General features: G+C 42.4%; 1 protein-coding gene across 1 annotated transcript in view; it reads left to right on the top strand.

The window, feature by feature from the left end:
• Nucleotides 1-3,377: 3,377 nt before the first annotated feature.
• The window catches only part of cdh22 (cadherin 22), a gene marked incomplete at its 5' end in the record, with an annotated part of 108,878 nt that continues 88,008 nt past the window's right edge, over nucleotides 3,378-24,247 (top strand). Inside the window, one exon of the mRNA XM_080423510.1 lies at nucleotides 3,378-3,608. Within this exon, the coding sequence (XP_080279636.1) occupies nucleotides 3,378-3,608 (231 nt within the window). The remainder of the gene's footprint in view (nucleotides 3,609-24,247) is intronic.

The following is a 24,247-nucleotide window of genomic DNA, read 5'->3' as shown; positions in this document are numbered from 1 at the left end:
CAGTCAGAGACATTTGCATTTACAGGGCTGGACCCGCTTCTGAGGTCCAGCCAACAACCTCAAATTAAACCAAGTGCTGTAGGTTAGCTGTTCTAAACACTGGAGAATGCAATATCCCCCCCCCCCCCCCACCCCCACCAGAATTTCCAATACCATGGATGCTGCCTTGACCAGCAGTCTGAGAAGGAATCATTACCAGAAGGTCTGAGCTCGCTAGAAGGCAGGCGGAGAGCTAGATTAGAAGTCCTCCCTAAACCAGCAGAGGCACAGTAGGTTAAACAAGCGGCTGGCCAGAGGCTACTTTCCCCTCTCTGCTCCTGCAATCTCCCACTCTCTGGAGGCTTGTAAACACCACAGACATACTAATGGTTTTGCTTTATTGTTTTTTTCGTTGTTGTTGTCTGTCATTTATTTATTTATTTTTTGTATTTCCTCATCTAAAACTACGTTTCAAAAAGGACCAGTGATCAATCCCTCATACTTCTCTTCCGCTGTCTCTTTCATTCTCCTTCACTTATTCTCTTTGATTGTTATTGCCATTGTCATCATCATTCTTGTTTGTCCCACTCCTCTCTCTTGTCTATCTCAGTCTCTCTCTCCCTTTCTCTTTCCCTCGCTCTCCTATTCCCCCAACCCCGTTTATCTCTTTTTCACTTTGTCTCTATCTTGCACTACCCCCCAATCCCCCCTCTCCCCGCACCTCTGTGTCTACCTCAGTGCATGTTTCACAGCAGCCGCGGACCGTATCTGTACCCTATTACTCCCCCGTTTTTGTTTGAATTATTAGGGGGCTGTTGCGTCGTTGGATAGAATTAATTGATTAATACATTTTATCCAATTAGTGCTCCCTCATGCAATTAATCAGCTGGTAGGGGTTAGGCCTGCTCTGGCCGGCGAAAGGCAGACAGATGCTACAGGTCTGGTGTGTGATGAAGAACTTCATCTCTCTCTCTCTCTCTCTCTATCTATCTGTCTCTCTCACTCCCCCTATTTTCCACACACCTGGTTTCCTGTCCTGTTTTGAGAGCTCCACTGATGGAGCTGTTTTTCCTTCACCCACACAAAGTACCAGACACTTTCATAAAGAGGCGACAAAGAAAATTCAGACTCAGAACACAGGCAGCCATTGGGTATAGTGAAATATCTTGTATTCAGACAGAGAGAGAATGGAAGGTTACAGTGTCACAGGTATGGTAGGCATCATCGGTCGTCGTCTCTCTGAAGTTTAACAGAGAAAGCACTGGACTTTAACAGCGTCCGTTAACATAAACATACTGTATGACATCATGGAAGACAGATCAAGCGTCCAGCCGTCGGAGGTGTAATCCTGCCATTGGTGGAGAGTGATGATGCTAGTTGTCGTCAGATGAAGATGATGAAGATGAGGATGGTAGATGATGAAGATGATGATGGTGTGACAGTTTATCTTTGGACAAACAGCGTCCACATGTCTGGGTCAACACGTTGACCTCGGCTCTGATCGGTCACTGGTCAGTGGTGATTTTGTGACACTGAAGGAAGGGTTAGCGTAGAAAAGAACACCGATAGGAAGTGTTCTCAAAACAACAGATAGCCACAGAAAGCCTGTAGCTAGTTTGACCTTGCATAGACACAGAGAGAATAGGAGTACAGAAGCAACATTTAACATGACTGAATTAGGCCAATATGATACCATTATATTAAATTGACATTTTAAGCAGGTTTATGGACCCTAGACACATTATGATAATTAAGATAACGAGATTTAACTCTATCATCCACCATCGCTCTCCTGCTCACAGTTCATTGTTAGCATTCTTGCTGAGCACAACAATCACTGGCAGAGAACCGTTTCGTCCAGATAATCCAGACCGGAAAGAGCTGGGTGTGTACGGACAGATGGTGTTAGGGGAGAGGCATTGTGCAAAGTTATTTATGAATGTTTATGGCCGCAGTGATGTACATTGAATAAATCACACAATGAATTTTTGCTGTGTTCACATTATAGCGCTGAAATGACATGGGCAGCAAACATGATGTATAATGGGGAAATCTGTAAGTTTAGAAAAATTGTTGAGCTGTAATACATCATTGCAACACTGTGAAGTGCTTGCAGATTTATCAGGTTGATAAAGTGATGGAACCTCCCTATTAAAATAAATTATGCATATATATACACACACACACACACGCACACACACACACAAACACGCACACACGCACGCACACGCGCACACACACACACACACGCACGCACACACACACACACACACACACACACACACACACACACACACACACACACACACACACACACACACACACACACACACACACACACACACACACACACACATATAATAATTTCAGGTCTGTTTTCTATAGGAAGTATGTGACATTTCCAGTAACAGCTATTCTCTTTTCCTCTCTTACAGGTTTGCTTCCTTCTAATCACTGACTGGACACACTATCTCACTTGACCTCACAGCCAAAACAATGCCAGCGGACTCTGCAACAGACAACACCCCAAACAGATGGAAGACGCCCTCGGGATAGAGCTCTCCAAGATCAATCGGTGTCAGCAACAATAAAATCAACTAACTGCTTCTCCACTCAAGAATTCAGGAGGCCAACGTGATAGTTTGTAAGACACCAAGGCCTGGAACAGTTTTACTGCTGCCAAGTCTGTTTTAGTTACAACTGAATGGACCTCAGTCATCATTCGTCTCATGTGTTCATGGAACCGTGCAAATTATCCTGAGGGATCAACGTTAAAGGAATCCCATGAGTTTTCTTTTTTTTTTCTCCATAAAATGCCTTGCAGTATATTATAAGTCATTTTTTGACAGCACATAGACATACCCAAGGATGGATGAAGGCTGGTATTTTCGCTCAGGGAGGTGTTTCTCTATGCCATTTGCCATTTCCATATTCCATTTATATCAGTGATACACAGTGAAATTACCTGTGGCCACAAAGCACTGAGGACAAACTTTTCTCTCTCTTTCTCTTGACTTCAGAAACTTCCGCTGCAAAAAACAAATGCCCTTTTTTCTTTACCCAGTGAAAGGACTAATATAAGCTAAGAATGACTGGCTGTGACTCACCGAAGAAGTTACCAGGACAACTATTCTAAATCCAACAGACTCGTGGAGAGCATGCATGACCTGCCCTTTTGATCAAACCCCTGGACAGAACCACTCGAGACTTTAGAATGTTCCAGAATCTTGTGGATTAGTGTACAATCAAGACCTGTGTGCCCTGCTGGAGTTGTGGCAATTTAATAGATAAACAGCTTATATATATATATAAAAGTAAAAAAAGACTATTCCTGTTTCTCTCCCTCCTACATCACATGTAGAGCCGGGCAGGAGAGCGCTTTGCTTCCCCACCTTAAAATGGCTCTGTGTTGGACTGTAAGAGCTTGGACAGTGTTCGTAGCGCTTGTTCTCCTTAGTTGTACGTTGTGCTGGTGTGAGGCCTCAAGGACTAGTGGCTCAGTGGCCCCAGGAGGGAGTAGCCTGGAAGGGGGGCCCACGTCCCATGAACGAGTGAAGAGAGGATGGGTGTGGAACCAGTTCTTTGTTGTGGAGGAGTACACGGGAACGGAGCCTCTCTACGTAGGAAAGGTAAGCCATATTTACTGTGACTTCTATGCTGTTTTATATAGCGGTGGTCCTCAAAGTGGGGTCCGGCGGCGACCCCCAGGGGTCCTTGAGGAGATTCTAGGGGGTCCCCGGCAAAATGAGTTAATAATGTATCCAATTCAGTTTAAACGCCACTATAAACGGCTGTTTGAAAATAGCCGATCTACAATCTAGAAAAAAATAGATTTTTTTGGAAACACTTTAATCACACAAATCTTGGGGGTCCCTCACACAAAAGCTTTTCAGCTGGGGGTTCGTGGCCAAATACATAGTTATTTGAGGGTCCTTGACATGAAAAGGTTTGAGAACCACTGTTTTATAGAACCCCTACCATTTGCAGAACCACGTGAACCTCATTTCACTGTTCAGCCTAATTTCTGTCTCCTGGATCGTTCTTTATGGAACCATGTTTTCCGCATAGAGCCTGTTTCTTCTGTAGCACCACTAATACACTAATGAATACATTTTCTTTATCAGTTAAAAAAACTCAACTGTGCTTTTGACATGTGGTAGTTTACATTCTCGTAACTGAAGGTTTATACTCTACATTGGGTGGCTTCTTTTTTCTTTCATTTATTTATTTATTTTTGGGGGGGGGGGGGTGGTACTCGCTATTGGTTTGCTTTGGTTGCTGTGACATCCAAGGCCAGTGTCTTGAGTCTCATTCCCCCTCAGATTGCCACTGGTTGTGTGATTGTTAGTGTGACATTTTCCTAATGTCATCATGGATAATGAATGGATGTCAAACCACATCTGACTCCTGTTGGCACGTGTGCCGTATTTTCAATTTGGGAATGTTCGCACCACTCAGCTGAACCCTTTTCTCGCCTCTTTTCTCCTTCCTCGTTCACGTCTCCAGTCATCAGCCACTCTCCTCATGAAACTCAATGAGCTGATGAGACTGGACGGCATGTATGATTCGATTGGCTTATATTTGACGTGATGTGAAAAGATGGAATATTGATGCCGACAGCCCCAGAGACACGGATGAGTCACACTCGTGTGTGTCAATCTTGTGGGCGTTTTTATACGTTTTTCCGACTTTGGGTTTGGCAACTCTGTGCTGGCAACATTCATGCATACATTTATAATTCTCGACATTGTTACAAATAATGCATGTTGATGTGCTCCACAGCAGGCTGGGTGTTCTAATTACACCCCTGGTGATTACTTGTCTTCCTCTTGTATTACATTCCTGCTGGGTAGGCATGACGGCCATACCATAGCCAGCAGGCACAACAATCAGTCTGAAAAAGTACAAAAAAGGAAGGGAGGTGAAGGCAGTGAGGTGCATACATAGAGACACACGCATACCTTCAGACAGACAGACAGACAGACAGACAGACAGACAGACAGACAGACAGACAGACAGACAGACAGACAGACAGACAGACAGACAGATTTAGTTATTACTTGCTTTGCAGATTTAGATTATTATTACAAAACATACATTAACCTCTATTTTACACTTTGGATAGTCGAAAACACAGATCTACAAGAAGCGCATTGCATACTTTTGTACTTTGACTCAATTACAATGTTGAACACAGACTTTTTACTTGTAACAGAGTATTTCTGGTATTGCTACTTTTACTTAAGTAAAAAAAATAGGAGTTCTTCTTCCACCACTGAAATAGAGAGAGACGTAGAGAGATGCCTGCATGCATTCATTTGCTTGTGATTCATTATGGGAGAGCGTGCTAGTGAAAGCAGTGAGCTGATGTAAAGTACTGTGGTGGTGGCGGTAGTAGTGGTGGTGGGGGTAGTGGTGGCCAGACAGCAGGGGGGGAGATGCTTTTATTAATAAAATTACCCAGAGTTATTGTTCTCTAAGGTTCCAGGGCACGGGCCAAGACTATTAATACAGTGCTGTGTGTGTGTGTGTGTGTGTGTGTGTGTGTGTGTGTGTGTGTGTGTGTGCGTGTGCGCGCATGCCCACATGTTGGTGCTGCGTGTGCGCGTGAGAGAGGGCGAGAGAGAGAGAAACAAAAAAAGAGAGAGCACACACATTCACACGCAAGGATTAAATGCAGGCGTCACTCCTCCGACAATCTCTGTCCATTTACAACAAGCTTTTTTTCTCATATTTATAATTTCACTCCAACTGGGCAACGTTGCCAAGCCTGTCTGTCTCACACCACGGCCACCATTACTCTGCTAATGAAATATGATTTCCCAGTAAACGGTCACTCACACAGCAATAAACGGGGAGCTTTGTTCAGTACATTTGGATAATGAATCCTGTTGGACCGAACTGCTCCCGCGACTCTCACTTTCTCCTCCGTCTCCTTCCCTAATGTGCTTTGTGACAAATGTCACAAAGCACAAAGTCACAAAGCACAAAGTAGGGAGTATGAAATGCATGGAAATGTCATTTTGCTGAGATATGGCGTATGTCGTTCCCATTCAAGTCAGAGATGTGGAAACTTTTCAAGAGGTTGTTTTTGACCTACAGGAGGACTTAGAATTAGAGCTGGGTTAAGGTTAGGAAAAAAAGGTTACAGTGTGTGCATGTCTGTGTCACAGGCAGACAGTATTGAATAGGTTGAAGGTTTGTGTTGCTTTATGTATTGGTCTTGCCCTCTAGCCACTATTGACGTGTTCTGGGATGATGTCCTTAGTTAATCTTTGCATGAATAGAAAAAAAGAAAAAACCCTTTCCATGTTGCCTTTCTGCCAATCCTCTGTAATGCTTTTTCTACCTCGGGTATAGAAAACCTTGCCTTCAGTCATGCAGTTTTTTTCTATGAGCAGAAGGTTAACCAGGAATAATCTCTTTCACATACTGCTGTCCCTTGCACAGCATTAATGTAGACTAACAAAACGTAATGCCCTGTTGTATTACAATCATTTTACAATAATATAAAACAACTAAATAGGGTCATAGTGAGGTAAACCCGTCTCCCAAAAAAGAGAGAGAGAGAGAGCAGATATGTTTTTTTGTTTTGTTTTAAAGGCATCAAACACAAGAGTCTACAGCACATCAGATCGCCAAGAGCAGATTATGTAAAATGCTCTCGGGAGGAAATGACACATGCAATGAATACTGTATGTCTGATATTGGTTCTATGAGATGTGTTTCTCAGTGTAGCTCAGTGTAGCCCAGTTCATCCTACTATAATTCTACAAAGCTCTGTAGTGGTGAGGTGGTGAGGCCAAAATTTGTTCTGCCCGGTTCTCCTCAGTGGCTGGATCAATTGATCTGAATTTGCACACAGCCATTGACCATTACCATGTGCACAGAACAGCGAAGCCTGTTTTTCGATTTTTCACCAAATCTCAGCTGTTTATTAGCGTTTTTCTGTAAAAGAATGTCGCCATGGTTACGGCTGCCTTGCTGTGGGATGGCCCCGCGAGTCATGGGACGAACTGTCTCCCGGGTTGCCAGATCATGTGCGTATATCCCCCCACGGGTATGGACTAGTAAGTTTAATTCAAATTCTCCAAACAAACTATGTGGGTGGATATCCACAAAGTGGATCTAGGCAGACGTGCGGTCAGGGTCTGCTATGGATGCCCACATGGAAGCAAAGACCATAAGCAGCCATCTGTCAATGCAGATGGTCTGTGGTCTGTGCAGCAATAGTTTTTTTTTTTGTGTCCATGCATACCTGGCTGTGTGACCTGTCACTTGTCCATGAGGAATGTCTATGGAATGGGGTTGGCATATGCTTTGAGTACACTGGCCTATAAAAGGCAAAAGTCAGCAGACAGTCCGCTGGACTCTATATACAGTGCATCTATACAGTGTACTGTATGTGTGCTCTGTTTTACACACTACTGTAAGAAATGGTTCAATGATGTCCAGCAATGAGTAAGACTTTTATGACTCTATATGTACAGTATGTTGTGCCTTCAGTATTCTCTGTGTGTTATGAACAGTTTTGTTGGATACAAGCATTTAAACATGACATGTACAGTGTGTCTGGTTTAATTGGAATATACTGTGAAAACGTATACCCAAGTCAAACAGAGATGTCCAACTGGGTTTTGCCTTTGCCAATTAGTAATGGGCATGGACATCTGTATACATATAGAGAATTTTTTTTTTCTCCAGTTACTGGGTGTGATAATATCGCAGTCTTTGATGGCAAATCTGTTTTTGTGTGCATGTGTGAAAAAAAGCGTCTGTGACACACACACACACACACACACACACACACACACACACACACACACACACACACACACACACACACACACACACACACACACACACACACACACACACACACACACACACACACACACACACATGCACGCCGCCTTCAGTAATTCTCCTCGCCGTAATGATCCAAGCTATAATTAGTCAAATCTCGGTCCAGCTGTGACATCACATAGCTATTATCAAAGAGGTACAAAGCGGCTTAAGAATGGAGAAAGGGAAAGTGCACGGCTGTTGGACAAGGGGTTTCACGGATCCACATCTCCTGGAAAGATGAGAGAGGAATTTAGGTTGCTCTGGTTTGTTATCTTTCAAATACTAGTCTGTTATTACCTCTTGATGTTTCTTGCCTCGCTCCCGCTCTCTCTGCCTTCCTCTTGGCCGCCTCTCCCTCATATGGACCAAGCCGTTCCTTCTGTCTGAGGTTCAAATTTTTCTCTTTTGTGCCTTGCCATGCCTTAGCTGTCTTCTTTCTCGTAATCTCTTCTCTTTTGTCTCTCTCACTCTCTGGTCTCACTTCACTGCCACTTTCTTGCCTTTTACATCTCAGTCTCCCATGTTCAATGTGCCCATTCCCTTCCATTTCTCCACCTATCGTGTCTCTGATGCAGTCACCTTGTTAGCACCGTTGGCAGTTAAGATCAGAGAGCTTGACAAGCACAGCAGTGAAATGTGGCATAGATACTCCTGATTACACAGACTTGGATATAAGGCAGACAATTTGCTTTCACTCTGAGACCCTATAAACCCACAGATTCAGTGTAAGCTGCATTCTGCTGAATCCATGTAAAAATAAACGGTATCACTCTTCTCTTCTCTTCTCTTCTCTTCTCTTCTCTTCTCTTCTCTTCTCTTCTCTTCTCTTCTCTTCTCTTCTCCTCTTCTCCACCCATCTCCTCTTTTCTTTTCATACTGTATATCATGTAGCTTTTAGCTAATTATTTTAAGAAATTGAAATATTTCTACAATAGTTTCTGCTACTATTCCATTTCAAATAGTCATGGAAAAGGTGGGGCTAAAGTACCAAAAATAACCAACAGCATTGTACTGTATGTCGTATCTCTTATCTACTTTCTTTTCGCCTATTACTGAAAGTTACTAATACGGATCCTAAAAGTATTGCTTGTTAGACAATCTTCTTCATAACAAACGATAAAGTGAAACATTTTGTAGTTATAGCAGAGACTGAGACACTTGAGAACAGGGCCCTATTCCTCGAAAGGTGAATTAGAGCTAAAGCCTGGCTTTAACCTCTATCCTGGCTTAATTTAGCCAGGATTAGGGCTGAATCGGTTCCATGAAAGCTGAATTATCTTGAAGATTAGTTTAGCCAGTTCACCCTGGCTAAGTTTAGCCATGACCCGATTCCACGAAAGAGAATTGAAGCAAGCCTACCTACCTTAGTTACCATGGCAATTTAGCTGTGAAGTTAGCCTGGTCAGGAGCAGGCTAACAACCAAGCTTACTTAATCCAGTGCCTTTGTTCTTCAAGTTTTACCACAGTTAATTCAACACATGTGTTTGTATATGGACTCATTTGAATGACCCTGCATTCAAATAAAATGAAATAAATACAATAAGATATAATCAAATTAATTATATTACTGAAATAGTGTGTGACCATGAATCATAATTGTTTCACAATGACTCATGTGATATGTCATTGTCACTCTGTTAACACATAACATCATATTGTTGTTAGATGTTTGATAATATATTACAGATTTTTTTTAATATTATAAAAAATGTCTGACAGAATCAGAATCAGAATCAGTTTTATTGTCACATCACAGGTTTACAAGGTAAAAAAGTGGGTGAAATTCGTTTTTGTACATCGTTCCCATCGCAACGTTAGTTTCCATAGAAAGAAGAGGGGGGGGGGGAGAAGAAGAGGGGGGTGGGGGGGCAAGTGGGAAGGAGATCAAAACAAGAGAGCAACAGAAGGCCAGACAAGTTATCTACATATTTACAAAGTACCTGAGATAATAAAAAACTAAAAACAAGGACGAATGACATACAATAGATGTCATTGTGACTGGAGAGCTAGGACGTGGCTTCTGTGTTCATGATCTGAGAAGGATCCTGGAGGAAAGACACAGAAGTAGTGCTGTCAAAGTTAGCGCGTTATTGACACATTAACGCATGAGCGAATTAACCGCGAGGTGTGAATGAGCTGCACGCAAAGTTGTGTGTCCTCTCTCTCTCTCTCTCTAGTTACTAGTTACTGTAGTTACTAGTTACTTTTCAGATATAAATGATGATATTATGAAACATACATTAACCACTTTAGCCCTATTTTATACATAGGCTATTTGAAAATAGCCGATCTACAAGCGACGCGTTGTGAGCTTGTTGATCTGCTATTTTCAAACATTTTTGTACTTTTACTTTAAGTACATTCCGATACCAATACTTTTGTACTTTTACTCAAGTACATTTTTAATTCCAAACTTTTACTTGTAACAGAGTACTTCTGCATTGGAGTAGTGATACTTTTACTTAAGTAAAACATTTGAGTACTTTTTCCACCACTGATTAATAATAGCTCCGATAATATATAATATTTGTCAACTGTGATCTGCATGGACTCTCGGTTAGACACCGTTGTACTGGAGAAGTATAACTCTCGGTTAGACACCGTTGTACTGGAGAAGTATAACTCTCGGTTAGACACCGTTGTACTGGAGAAGTATAACTCTCGGTTAGACACCGTTGTACTGGAGAAGTATAACTCGGTTGGACACCGTTGTGTGGAGACTCTGTCGCACACGTTGTAGCAGCAGCAGCAGCACACCCCCCCCCCCCCCCCCCCCCACACAACACACTGTTAGGCTACGCTACACAGAGAGAGAGAGAGAGAGAGAGAGAGAGTGAGACGGCATGAGGAGCTCAGTGGTGCTTAAATGAAGAAAATGTGCACAGAATATCATCTTAAACTATGCTAAATAAACCCCCAAAAAATATCAAAAATAAAGTCGGAACTTTATCTAAATTACCTTTATATTTATTGGACACTTAAAATTTTTTAGGTACATTCTGTAATTTATGAAAATTTATTTTAAGGTGACATTTCAATGCTCTTAAATGAACACGGGATCACAGAAAATCACCTGAAACTATGCTAATGTCCAAAACATATCAAAAATAAAATGGGGTTTTTATTGTGGCTTAAATAGATTCAAGTCGACACTTATTAATGTTTTGGTGCATTCTATAATTTAATAAAAAATTCTGATGCCTCCATAGTCTGTCTACTTCTCTGCAGTGCCTGTAGGCAACAATGGCCGCCGTTAAAAAAAAATCAGACCAGAGAACCTACCTAACTTCATTAGGGGGAAGACATGATTAATGAGTGATTATGATAAGCGTACATTTCATATACTGTACACCATACAGTAAGAACTCCTATAACTTTCACCAGCAAAAAAATTTATATATATATTAAAAACAATATTGCATACTGTATGATATCATAATTTAACATAATGTCACATTATATGACAATGGGACAATAGATTGTGACATCCTAGGGAGGGTTTTCTCTGTTTAATTGTATCACTTGGGGAAGGTCATTGTGTTTTTTTATTTTATTTTAACGACAGGTCGTTAAAAGAACGACCTGTCCTTAAGTATTTGTATGATGTATTTATTTTGGCCATCAGTTATTTGTGGGTCATTTCCTTATTTTGTGTATGAGTGTGGGTACGTTTAAAACCGTACAATACTTGATCTATAGTTCTGGGATCGACTAGTGTGTTGTTTTGGTGAGTCTGTGATCGATTGCTTTGGTCCTCAATCCTGAAGAGTGCGTTACAGTTGATCCTGCGCGTGCGCAAATGGTTGTTTTGATCATTTAACTCTCAGCGCCAGAGAAAGCATTGCATGTAGATGGTTGGTAAGATGAATGTGCATGACTAATGGTTTTTCTGTGGGATAAACGCCTTTATTGTATTTGTGTATGTTGCTTATATATTTATGTATGTTTTCGTATGATTGGCGTTATTTTCTTTTCGTGTGTTTCTGTGTTTTATGCAGTTAAATAACCTTCAAATGTTACGCCACAACAACTCATGCTACAGTAGCTAGCAGCCATATCACAAGAGCTAATGTGTGTGCTAGTGTCTCAAGGCCTGGCTGATGGAAACCGGTACTGTGTGGTACTTAACCCGTGTATGTTAATGTGTGAGTGTTCATAAATAACCCAAAGTCAGTATCAATGTTGCGTGTTTTGATGTGATGTAGTCGCGTCGAGTGATTGCCACCATTTACTACATGAATACGTCCCTAGACAGACAAATAGATCTTGAGTTAGGGTGCATTTCTCCTTTCCGACATGTCGCCTTTCCGACGTTGACGAACCCTATACCTAACCCTAACCCTAACCATAACCGCACGCGGAAGCCACTAGTCGGAGTGGTGAGATGTCGGAATGGAAGGAGCACCCCCTTGAGTTACTGTTGAGCTCTAGATATCTGTTAGCCCCATTAAGAACCTGTGAACATGATGCTGCTAAAATATTGTGCATTTATATTTAAGAATGTCAGATTGTATGTAATTGTTTTGTTGTGAAACTTTTATATAAAGTACACTGTGTTTGAGCAAAGACACACAGAGTGTAATTCATTCATTCACACGTTGTCCTTTTGCATAACATTTCACAGTAACCAAGAAGCTGTCTTTGTGTTGTTTTGCTAAGAAATGTACTTTGAGATTAAGTGTTGTGTTTTAACCCATGTTGTCAGCTATGTGAGTTAAGTAACAAAGGGGCTAACAAATTACAGGGATGTACTTACATTCATTATTATTGTTCAATTCCCATGGTGGAGCTCTACCCTTCAACGTCAAGTCTGGCCCCTGTGATCTGCACTCCAGTCCACATAGGCCTACTGTCTCCGTTAACCACGACCTGCTACGCCTGAGATCTTCACTGTAGTTCAACTTTGAGCAGAAATTAAGCAATATTGACCATGATTTAATAAGAGTGCGTGGCTCAGCTTTGGGGGTACTATGCGTCTGTACGTTGATTTGAGTCATTTCCCATCGTCAGAATCAATTGCACAGCAGTGTCATTAGATGACATTGTCATATGTTTTGATCGATGTAAATGAGGCTATTCATAATAAATGACAGTTTTGATTGGCCACATTCCATATGCTAATGCGAATCTACCAAATAAATCTACGAAATCTTTGTAAAATAATATGTATATATGTCTGTAAAGGTTGAGTCTCCTGTTGGTGGTCTTGTATCAGTATCCCTGCTTCATCTCTCTGTCAGCTAAGGGGTCCTTGGCTGAAAAAATTGGGGCCTGGGCCCTGGTACATATCAAACGGGGGTCCTTAAAATTAAAGAGCCAGAATCACTGGCCTAGATAGTCATTTAGGCTAATGACCACATAGTAGACTATGTCTTATTAGCTTACCAATCACAGCATTCAAGTAACACAAATCTACAGGTTGATAATGTTTTATTTGTTCTTACAAAATTGTGGCCACAAGTAGCCTATGTTATATCAAGTTATTGTTATGATGGTTATATGAACATTACAGGTCCACAAAAGGAACCCACGACAACAGGTGATTTAGCCTTATATATATATATATTAGCACATTTTCGTCATGTAGGCAATAGAGGGAAGTTTATTTATTTATGGTCAACATGTACTTACTGGCAGTATGGACGATCGGTAGCTTAGCTACCTACTTAGCATAGTTTGGATCTACTATTGTGAAATATTGCATTTTTACGTTTAATACTTTATTTTTATGGCATAGTTTGGATCTGCTATGGTGAAATATAGCATTTCGGTAGCTTAGCTACGTACTTACCATAGTTTGGATCTGAATGAATACATTGGATAACATATTATCCAGTGAGAGAGTGTGTGACGCGTTGTGGGCTTGTAGATCTGTTATTTTCAAAAACTTTTGACAAAATGTGAAAAATTTGCAATGTTTTTGCAAACATTTTTAGACCACAAATGTTATGGTGGTCCCTGGCACTAACCTCGTGGTTGGACATACAGTCAGTGGAAAAAGCATGCACATTTTTTACTTTAGTAAAAGTATCAATACTGCAATGTAGAAAATGTAAAATGACTATGTTATAAGTAAATGTCCGGAATTAAAAATGTGCTTGAGTAAAAGTACCAAAACATTGGTATCTAAATGTACTTAAAGTACCAAAACTAGAAAGTAGGCTACTCATTATGCAGAATATCCCATTGCACAAGTTGTCAAATGTGTGACATCTTTTGAAAATAGCAGATCTACAAGATCTGTGAGCTTATACAGAGAATAATAATCTAAATCTACAAAGTAGTACTGAAGTTGTCAAATAAAAAAAGGTAGGCCTACTGCCACATAACACTACAGGCCTTCACATAATGAACATAGGCCTACTGTAGTGTGCACATAACACTATAAATAGCAAGGTTAACATTAGCCTAGTACTGTAGTAGTTCAGATGACACCTTGTCAAAACAACTATACAGGAAAAAAGCAACATCACTGTGGGTGGAAACACGATCGCATCGTCCGTCACCAGCGTCATGGCCGAACTTCAACCTGTTTTTTGCACTTTCTCCATTACAACCAGAGATGGGAAAAGTACTGACATTCTGTACTCGAGTAGAAGTACAATTACTTGTGTAAAAAATGACTTTGGTAAAAGTAGAAGTACTCATTCAAATAATTACTCGAGTAAAAGTAAAAAAGTACAGGCTCTGAAATTTACTTTATGAGTAAAAGTGAAAGTATTTTTACCGAATATTTCTGTGCAAAGCCAATTTGTACCCCAAGGTTATTAAACTTAAAAGATCCCCAGCAAACACACGTCTTAAAACTGGCCCAGGTAGTGGTAGGTGGTAGCCCAAGTAGTCGACCCAACTCTTATAATCAATAAGTGGTTCTCAACCTGGAAAATATTTGCTTCTCCAAGTAGGCTACCACCATTATGACTGATGTAACTGATGTTACAGTAGCGTAGTCCTACCCCATCCTATTCAGCTATACTACAGGATACAGATAGGTGGGCACTAGGGACATCTGGGCACCTCGATGTAAAATTAGGTCCAAAATGTTAAAAAAATATATATTTGAAAAATGGTCTAAAGTATACATGATGTGAACATGCACGGTACATCATTATCAGACTTAATGTATCATTCAACTTCTAGTTTATGCCAAAATGACTAGATATACAGGTTTTGTAGGAATTTGTAGCAATTGTAGAAATATTAGACCTTAATTGTCGAATGTTTATGCATGTTCTAATCATATAGACTTTACTTTAGACCAGGGGTCTTCAACAGGGGGTCCGGGACCCCTAGGGGCTCCTCAGAGCTACTATAGGGGGTCCGGCAAATATTTGTGTGATAGAATTTTTTTTTTTTACATTAACCACTTGAACCCTATTGCATCCCTGTTCTCAGGGGAACATTAGCCGAAAATAGCCGATCTACAAGCTCACAACGCCTCGCGCTGCAAGGCGTTGTGAGCTTGTAGATCGGCTATTTTCGGCAAAGAGGTTTGGTGTAGGGGGGAAAGGAGCAAATCAAGTACTATGTAGCCTATTGAAGGTTTTAAGTGGTCAAATGTCTGAAATTAATTTTAAAAAAAAAACATTAATTTACACAACACTGATGACAGCCTAAGCTATTCTCTGAAATCTATGAAAATGTTTAATCTGCAACACAATTTTATACAATATGAAGTAGGGGTCCCTGCTTCATCTCTCTCAGCTAAGGGGTCCCTGCTTCATCTCTCTCTCAGCTAAGGGGTCCCTTGCTTCATCTGTCTCAGCTAAGGGGTCCCTGCTTCATCTCTCTCTCAGCTAAGGGGTCCCTGCTTCATCTCTCTCAGCTAAGGGGTTCCTGCTTCATTTCTCTCTCAGCGAAGGGGTCCTTGGCCTGAAAAACTTTGAAGACCCCTGCTTTATAGACCATTTCCCCCCAATTATTTTTTTTACAGTTTGAACAAAATATTTTACATTGAGGTGCCCAGATGTCTGTAGTGCCCACCTATCCTGTTACTGTTACCATACAGACAGACAGACAGACAGACACAGCAAGAGATGGCATTAACAACTGTACTGTACTTCATTCAAACACAGCAAGTGAGCCCACTAGACAAGCCTACTTCGAAGTAAACGCACACGCGTGCTCGCGCACGCGCACACACACACACACACACACACACACACACACACACACACACACACACACACACACACACACACACACACCAGGCTGACATTATGCCGCTCGCTCGCACGTTATGTGCTTGATTTGTCGTTCTATCGGCACTTTGTGTTTGGTTGTTGTAGATGAACTCACCTAATGATGCTGCAGAGGTTGAAAGAGTTTGACAAACTTCTAGCCTTGTTACAACTATGACCGTCTTGATCCAAGGCTACCGCACATCCTTTTAACCGTCGACTCTGGCTCTTGCGCCATTTTAATTCTGCTTGACCTCACCGCAGCCTTTGACACGATCGACCACAAGATTCTTTTAAAACGCCTGGAAAATGAGGTTGGTTTTAAGAGCACTGTTTTAAACTGGTTTACTTCCTATCTACAAAACAGAACTTTTAATGTTACACTTGGTACCTACACATCTTCCTCAGCCCCTATCACTTGCGGTGTCCCCCAAGGGTCAATACTAGGGCCCCTTCTTTTCTCCTTATACATGCTCCCACTTGGCTCCATTTTTAAGAAACATGACATCCCCTACCACTGCTACGCCGACGATACACAATTTTATCTCCCAGTCACACCAAACGACACGTCCTCCTTAAATAGAATTAAAAATTGCCTTGATGACATCAAAGACTGGATGGCTACAAATTTTCTCCAGCTGAACCAAAGCAAAACTGAGATCATTATCTTTGGCCCGAAACAGTCCATCACTGGCCTAAAATGCGCTCTTGGCCCCCTCTCTGCGAATTTGCACAACACTATAAAAAACTTGGGTGTTTATTTGGACTCCTCCTTGAATTTTAACAAACAAATTTCAAGTGTAGTGAGCAGCAGTTTTTATCAGTTACGAACCATAGCCAAATTGAAGCCCATTTTAACTCACAGGGACCTGGAAACAGTCATCCACGCTTTTATTACCTCTCGATTGGACTATTGTAACTCGCTATACCATGGGCTGGCTCAGTCTACTCTCTCCCGTCTGCAGATGGTCCAAAATTCTGCTGCTAGACTCCTGACTGGAACCAGGATGCGAGAGCACATTACCCCGGTTCTGGCCCAATTGCACTGGTTACCAGTGAAATATCGCATTGATTTTAAAATTTTACTTTTTGTTTTTAAAGCCTTAAATGGCCTTGCGCCACAGTACATTTCTGACTTACTTTCTGCACCTCCTACCCTCAGAGTTCTTAGGTCATCTTCCCAAATGCCCCTCGACATTCCCCCAACAAACCTTAGAACAAAAGGTGACCGGGCTTTCTCCGCTATTGCGCCCACACTCTGGAACAATTTACCACTGCACATTAAATCCAGCTCCACCATTGAAAGTTTTAAATCCACCCTAAAAACCCACCTCTTCTCCATTGCCTTCAGCTCAGTCTGAGGGCATTCTTAATTTATGGCCACTGAATGTATTTTTCCTCTTTTTTTGTATTTCTTTTATGTTCTCCTATTTTTGGTGTTTTTGTTTAGGTATTGCTTTATGTTTCTTTAACTATGCTGTATTTTTATTAGGTTATACTATTGTGATTGTAAAGCACTTTGGGTCAACTTCTGTTGTTTTTAAATGTGCTATATAAATAAAGGTGACTTGACTTGACTTGACTTCCACAGTACAACAATGTTTAAGTCAGAGGAGCATGGTTTGGCCAAAACCTGCGATTAATCCACGTGTTGTTGTTTATATTCGTCTCACCCGGTACGCACGCACGCGCGCGCGCGCGCACGCACACACACACACACACACACACACACACACACACACACACACACACACACACACACACACACAGGTCTCAGACGCGATCAGACCGACGGTCATAACAGCTCGTGATCAACAGAAACTAACTTCCCCTAAGGACTTCAAAATAAGAGCCACTGGTAATGATTGATTAACTTAGCTTTATTTTGGTGTCTACTTACAGGAAGTATATAGCCATTTGTAGTAACGTGACACACAGAGCTATAAATAATAACTCTTGCGCTTATTTTCGTTTGATCTGCGCGCAACATTACAACTAAAGTAACAAGCCTGTTTTGAAAATGTACTGAGTAGAAAGTACTAGTACTTGTGTTAAAATGTAACGGATAAAAGTAAAAAGTAGTCCGAAAAATAAATACTGAGTAGTACAGATACTCCAAAAAAGTACTTCGTTACAGTAACGAAGTACTTGTACTTCGTTACTTCCCATCTCTGATTACAACCCGTACATCTACATAAACGTTCAGGTTTCAAATATAAAGTGCGTACCCCATGGCCATGGATGTTACAATTATATACTTCCGTATTGTTCAATGAAAAGCATTCTAATTCGATCAATGGCCTCTTTCTCCGAATTTTCTCCATGCTTTCAACTAAGTGACCCTAGCGGTTGGGAGGTGTATTGCACTCTGATACATTGTAACTGTATGAAGAAATGGCCGTCGATCGGATTAAAATGCTTTTTATTGAACAACACGGAATAAACGGATACTGTTGAGCAACCGTACATCATTATAACGTCCGTGGCCACGAGGTAAGTACTTTATATTTGAAATCTGAACGTTTATGTAGATGTAGGGCCTTAAATGGAGAAAGTGCAAACACCAGGTTGAAGTTCATCAATGACGGTCGTGACAGACGATTGTCTTAAAATCAGTAGTATATCCATTGTCAGACAAACCAAAATACGAAAATATCTCTGGCAAACACAATAACGCGCGCGCGCACACACACACACACACACACACACACACACACACACACACACACACACACACACACACACACACACACACACACACACACACACACACACACACACACACACACACACACACACACACACACACACACACACACACACACACACACACACTCGCGCGCCACGAGGGAGGCCCCATCATCCAGGAGGATAGATTCCATAGCCCGAAGGGACAGTCATGTGTTTGATTGGTTGTTGTTGGTTGTCAGGGCAATATCACAACCAATCGGTGGACGGACATTTTCTGATGACGGGTGTTTCAGACCCTTTTTTAGCAAACCCGCCCCCTTTTTCCAACGGACCAACCAGACTTACCCAACCCCGCCCCTTTTTCACCGACGCCCCGCCTCTCTTTAAATAGCTTCAGAGGTTAACTCCCCCTTTTGGCCATTTGCCTGGTATCTGCGTGTAAGACTGGAGCTACTCTCCAGTCAAAAACTAAGGTGCCTGAGCATAGCAGCAATGTATTGTATACTGTGCATGTTATACTTATACTGTGCATGATATACATATGGACGTTAAGGTGCTTAGAGGAAAAGAGCACAATAAAAAAAACAAAAAAAGTCAGTGCGTTATACATGGGATTAAGGTGCAAAAGGTCAGTGCGTGTCCACCTAGGGTGGACTGACCCTAGTATAATCCGCAAGTAGCTCCATGAGGGAGTGCAACAAAAAGTCATTTGTACCTGGTGTAGTCCACAGGTGTGTCCGAGGGGGGGCTAAGTCCAAGTCATTGTCCCTGGTATAATCCACAGGTGTGTTCAGGAAGAGCCAGAAAAGTCTGCACCGCCTGTTGTCAGGCTGCTGAACAAGGCCTATGCCTCATTCAGGCTTATGCCCCATTCAGCATTCTGACAGCAGCCGGATTAAAACTGCACCAGTACCTGGTGGTGGAACTCTTGATACTGCGGTAGAGCCCCTTGCCCGGTCACGGTCGTTGTAGGGGTTTGAACAGTCTGTGACTTGGGTGGTGCTTGTCCTTGATGATGCGCTTGGCTTTGACCACGCACCGCTTTTTGTACAGTTCCTGGAGCGCTGGGAGCTCGATTCCCATTATCCGCTCTGCCGATCGCACTACTCACTGTAGGCTGATCTTTTCTCGGGCATTGCAGTTCCCGTACCAGGCCGTGACACAGCCTGTTAGGATGCCTTCAACAGAACTGTTGTAATACAGCCTGAGGATGCGATGTCCTACTCCGAGCTTCTTCAGGCGGCGGAGCCAGTACAGTCGCTGCTGAGCCTTTTTCCTCACGTGTGTGGTGTGCGTCTCCCATTTGAGGTCCTCCTCGATGTGTACTCCGAGGAACTTGAACTCGCTGACCCTTTCCACTGCAGCACCGTCGATGAGGATGGGCGCATGGTCTCTCCGCGGCCTCCTGAAGTCCACGATCAGTTCTTTGGTCTTGTCGACGTTAAGAGTGAGTTGATCTCCTCTCTATAGTCAGACTCGTCGTTGTTGAAGATTCGGCCTATCACTGTCGTGTCGTCCGCGTACTTTATGATGGTGTTGGAGACATGTGTGGCTATGCAGTCATACGTGTACAGGGAGTAGAGGAGAGGGCTCAGCACGCATCCCTGGGGTGCTCCGGTGTTGAGGGTCAGGGGGTCGGATGTGATGCTGCCCATTCTCACCACCTGATGTCGGTTGGACAAGAAGTCCTGTATCCAGTCGCACATGCTTGGGTGTAGCCCTAGGTCTCTGAGCTTTTTGTCAAGTATTGCTGGGACAATGGTGTTGAATGCTGAGCTGTAGTCCACGAACAGCATACGTACATATTTGTCCTTCAGCAGCTTGTTGTCCATGTGCGAGAGGACGGTGTGGAGAGCCATGGCAATAGCGTCGTCGGTGGATCTGTTTTTGCGGTATGCATACTGCCACGGATCCAGCGAGGCGGGTAGCGTGGAGCTGATGTATTCCCTCACCAGTTTCTCGAAGCACTTGCTGACGATCGGGGTGAGAGCGACAGGTCTCCAGTCGTTCAGGCATGTCACTTTGGCCTTTTTGGGAATGGGCACAATGGTTGACATTTTGAACCCTGCAGGGACCACAGCCTGGGAGAGGGAGAGGTTAAAGATGTCAGCGAAGACACCCGCCAGCTGGTCTGCACATGCCTTAAGGACCCGGCCTGGAATCCCATCAGGTCCGGCTGCCTTGTGAATGTTGACCCGTGCGAAGGCTGTACGCACTTCTCTCTCCGAGATGGTTAGAGGGTTCTCCTCTGCTGGTGCTGCTGATGGCCCCGCTTGGCTGCCGCGGTTGGGGCTGATCTCAAACCGGCCGTAGAAAGTGTTCAGTTCGTTGGGGAGGGAGGCAGGCGGGTTCACCTCGCTTCTGGTTCTTGTTTTGCAGTCTGTCAAGGTGTGTACCGCCTGCCATGTGCTCCTGATGTCGCCATTGCTGAGTTTGTCTTGCATCTTTTTTGTGTAGGCCTTTTTCGCCTTCCTGATGGCGCTGTTTAGGGCCGCGCGCGTCGTGTTGCTCGTTTCCACGTCGCCAGATTTGAAACCAGCATCCCGTTCATGCAGATGTGCACGTACTCCGCTGTCCATCCATGGTTTCTGATTGGGATAGATCCGAACTGTCTTTTTTGGGACTATGTCATCTATGCACTTACTGATAAAGCCAGTGACTGAGTCTGAGAGTTCGTTGATGTTATTCCCAGCGGCGTTCTTAAACATCCCCCAGTCAGTCTGGTAGAAGCAGGATTGTAGCATAGCGTCTGTGTCCTCAGACCAGATTCGGATTTCCTTCTCAACGACCGGCTCCCTTTTTAGCCTCTGTTTGTAGGCAGGTAGCAGCTGGATGGCGTAGTGGTCAGAGCTTCCTAGCGGTGGGCGGCGGAGAGCTTATGTATCCATCCTTGAAGGGCGTGTAGCAGTGGTCAAGAATATTGTCACCACGGGTACTGCAGGTGACATGCTGGTGGAATTTGGGAAAGACCTTTTTTAAGTCTGTCCGGTTGAAGTCGCCTAGGCAGATGACTGCGCAGTCCGGGTGGCGATTTTCTTGTGCACTGATCGCCTGGTGTAATTCCCTCATAGCTGTGTCCTTATTAGCTCCAGGATGAATGTAAACAACGGCTACAATCACAATGCTGAAGTCGCGTGGTAGGTAGAAAGGACGGCAGGCTATGATTAAAAGTTCAAGGTCTGGAGAGCAGTGACTATCTAGGATTTTAACATCTTTGCACCAGTTGTTGTTGATCAAGGCACAAACTCCCCCCCACGTTGCTTACCGCTTAGTACAGGGTCTCTGTCTTTCCTATACACGGTGAAACCAGGGGGAGTGATGGAAATATCAGATGCTAACTCCGTTAGCCACGTCTCTGTTAGCACAACAATAGACGTGTTCCTCGTCTCGGTGTTGTATTTAACGCGCGCCAGTAAGTCGTCCATAGTGGTCACTGTTCTTGATTCACACAGAGATCTAACGTTCGCTAGCAGGATTGAAGGCAGTGCAGGTTTATATCCACGTTTTGTTGTTCTTACGAGGAGACCCGCTCTTGTCCCTCTTCGTCCTGGTCGTCTTTTTCGCCGCCTCGGGTTTGTTCCAGCCGGAACAAAGGGAAGCCCTCCCCCCACCCAGCCGAGTGGAAGGTTTTCGGCAAAAAAGTCCGGAATTCTGTGTGTAATCGCTGTGCTGATGTCCATAAGTGCTTGTCTGTCATAACTCCTTAGACACCCGACGGTGTAGGGAAAAAAGAGAAGGCTAAAAAATACTAAAAGGACGAAAAAACGCTGCGACGCTCCGGAGCGTGTACGGATGCAGCCTTTCTTCATGGCGCTCCCAATCAACACACATACACACATATATATATATATATATATATATATATATATATATATATATATATATATATATATATATATATATATATATATATATATATTTAATAGCTTTTCCCTAGTGGCCAAGGAAAAACCTTTGCCCTCCATTTTCACATCTGCCATTTATAGTGCCAACAAAAATGTGTTTTACATAAGTCGGCCTCCTAGGAAGCAAATTGGTACACATGATCTCTATAGTCATGTGATCAAGACTGATCTGTTTGATTTGACATATTCCTTCCTGATTGGCTAAGATTGAACATCCAGGTCAGGCCCACACCTGACCTTGTGGAGACCTTTGCTCCGAGGAGCACTTTTCCTAGTTGAATTTGTTACTACAGTATAATGATGTTCATTTACATAATTGCCCTGAGATATGTTATATAATGTGAGTCAATAATATTAAATGTAGTTCAGTCGGATAACTCACTTGGAAAACATTTTATTTATGATGTAAATACTGTGTGAATATTATATCTGACCTTCCCCCCAAGGGAAAACAAAACTCACGGGAGAAACTACTGGTGCTGAGGTGGTGGTGGGGAAAAGAAGCTAACAAATGTTTTATTGATTAATAAAACATTAGATTAATTTAATTTTAATACATTAGTAATCAATCCCTATATAAGGCGCTATTATTATAGGTGAAAATGTTTTCAAAATTTTAGTTTTCAAGAATTTCGCAAATTGTGAAAATAGCTATTTTCACAACACTGTTCTGCGAGGAAGTATACAGTAACGCTGGTTAAAGTGGTTAAAGGGATATTTCACTTGCAAACATGTTTGGGGTCATTTTAACGTCTACTCACCCTGGATAATTTTTAAGTTGCTTGATTCAGCACTTAGATATTTGATATTCATTTTATCAGACACGCGCCCTTCCTATACAAACCCATAGTAACTTCAAACTCCATTTTAACCATGATAGATTCAATGATGATGATTCAATGTTTAAATGGTTATGGCCTCTATACTTTGTCATGCAAAAATTCCCAATCTTTCTTTCTTTCTTTCCTTTATTTATTCAGGGGAGCCCACTGAGAGCAAGCTCTCTTTTTCAGGGACGCCCTGATAACAGCATATAACACATATAAAATACATACATAATGAAAAACAATAACAAACATTTGAATCATATTACAATCATCACAGATGCAAATAAACAGTGTTACATGAAACAGGTGCAGTTACTATGAAATGTGTCCTCGAGAAGTACCCTAAATGTCTCTATTGAGACCAATCGCTCCAGTTTCAGAGAGTCCTGAAGATTGTTCCATTTGTGTGGAGCATAATACATGAAGGCAGTCTTTCCTTGTTCACTTTTCTTACGTGGACTGGTATATCTTATGTGTTTTTGTGAACGTGTTGAGTGTCCAGAAACCTTTGGTTCTAAGAGCGAAGATAGGTATAGAGGAAGCTTGCCACACAAGGCCTTATAAATAAAAATAATACAATGTTGCTCTCTGCGTACTGCGAGAGATGACCAACCCACTTTATCATATAAAATACAGTGATGGGTGTGATAGTCATCACCAGTGATAAAACGTAGGGCATTGTGGTAGACTGCTTCAAGAGGCTTTAGTGTAGAGATTGAGGCATGCATGTATAGCACATCACCATAGTCAAACACAGACATTATGACAGATTGAATAACAGTTTTTCTGCTGGAAAAAGAAAAACAGGACCTGTTT

The sequence above is a fragment of the Gymnoscopelus braueri genome, assembly GCF_963280865.1.
Source record: "Gymnoscopelus braueri genome assembly, chromosome: 3".
NCBI lineage: Eukaryota > Metazoa > Chordata > Actinopteri > Myctophiformes > Myctophidae > Gymnoscopelus > Gymnoscopelus braueri.
The sequence above is the reverse complement of the archived record's forward strand: the minus strand, read 5'-3'. Positions and strand labels throughout refer to the sequence as shown.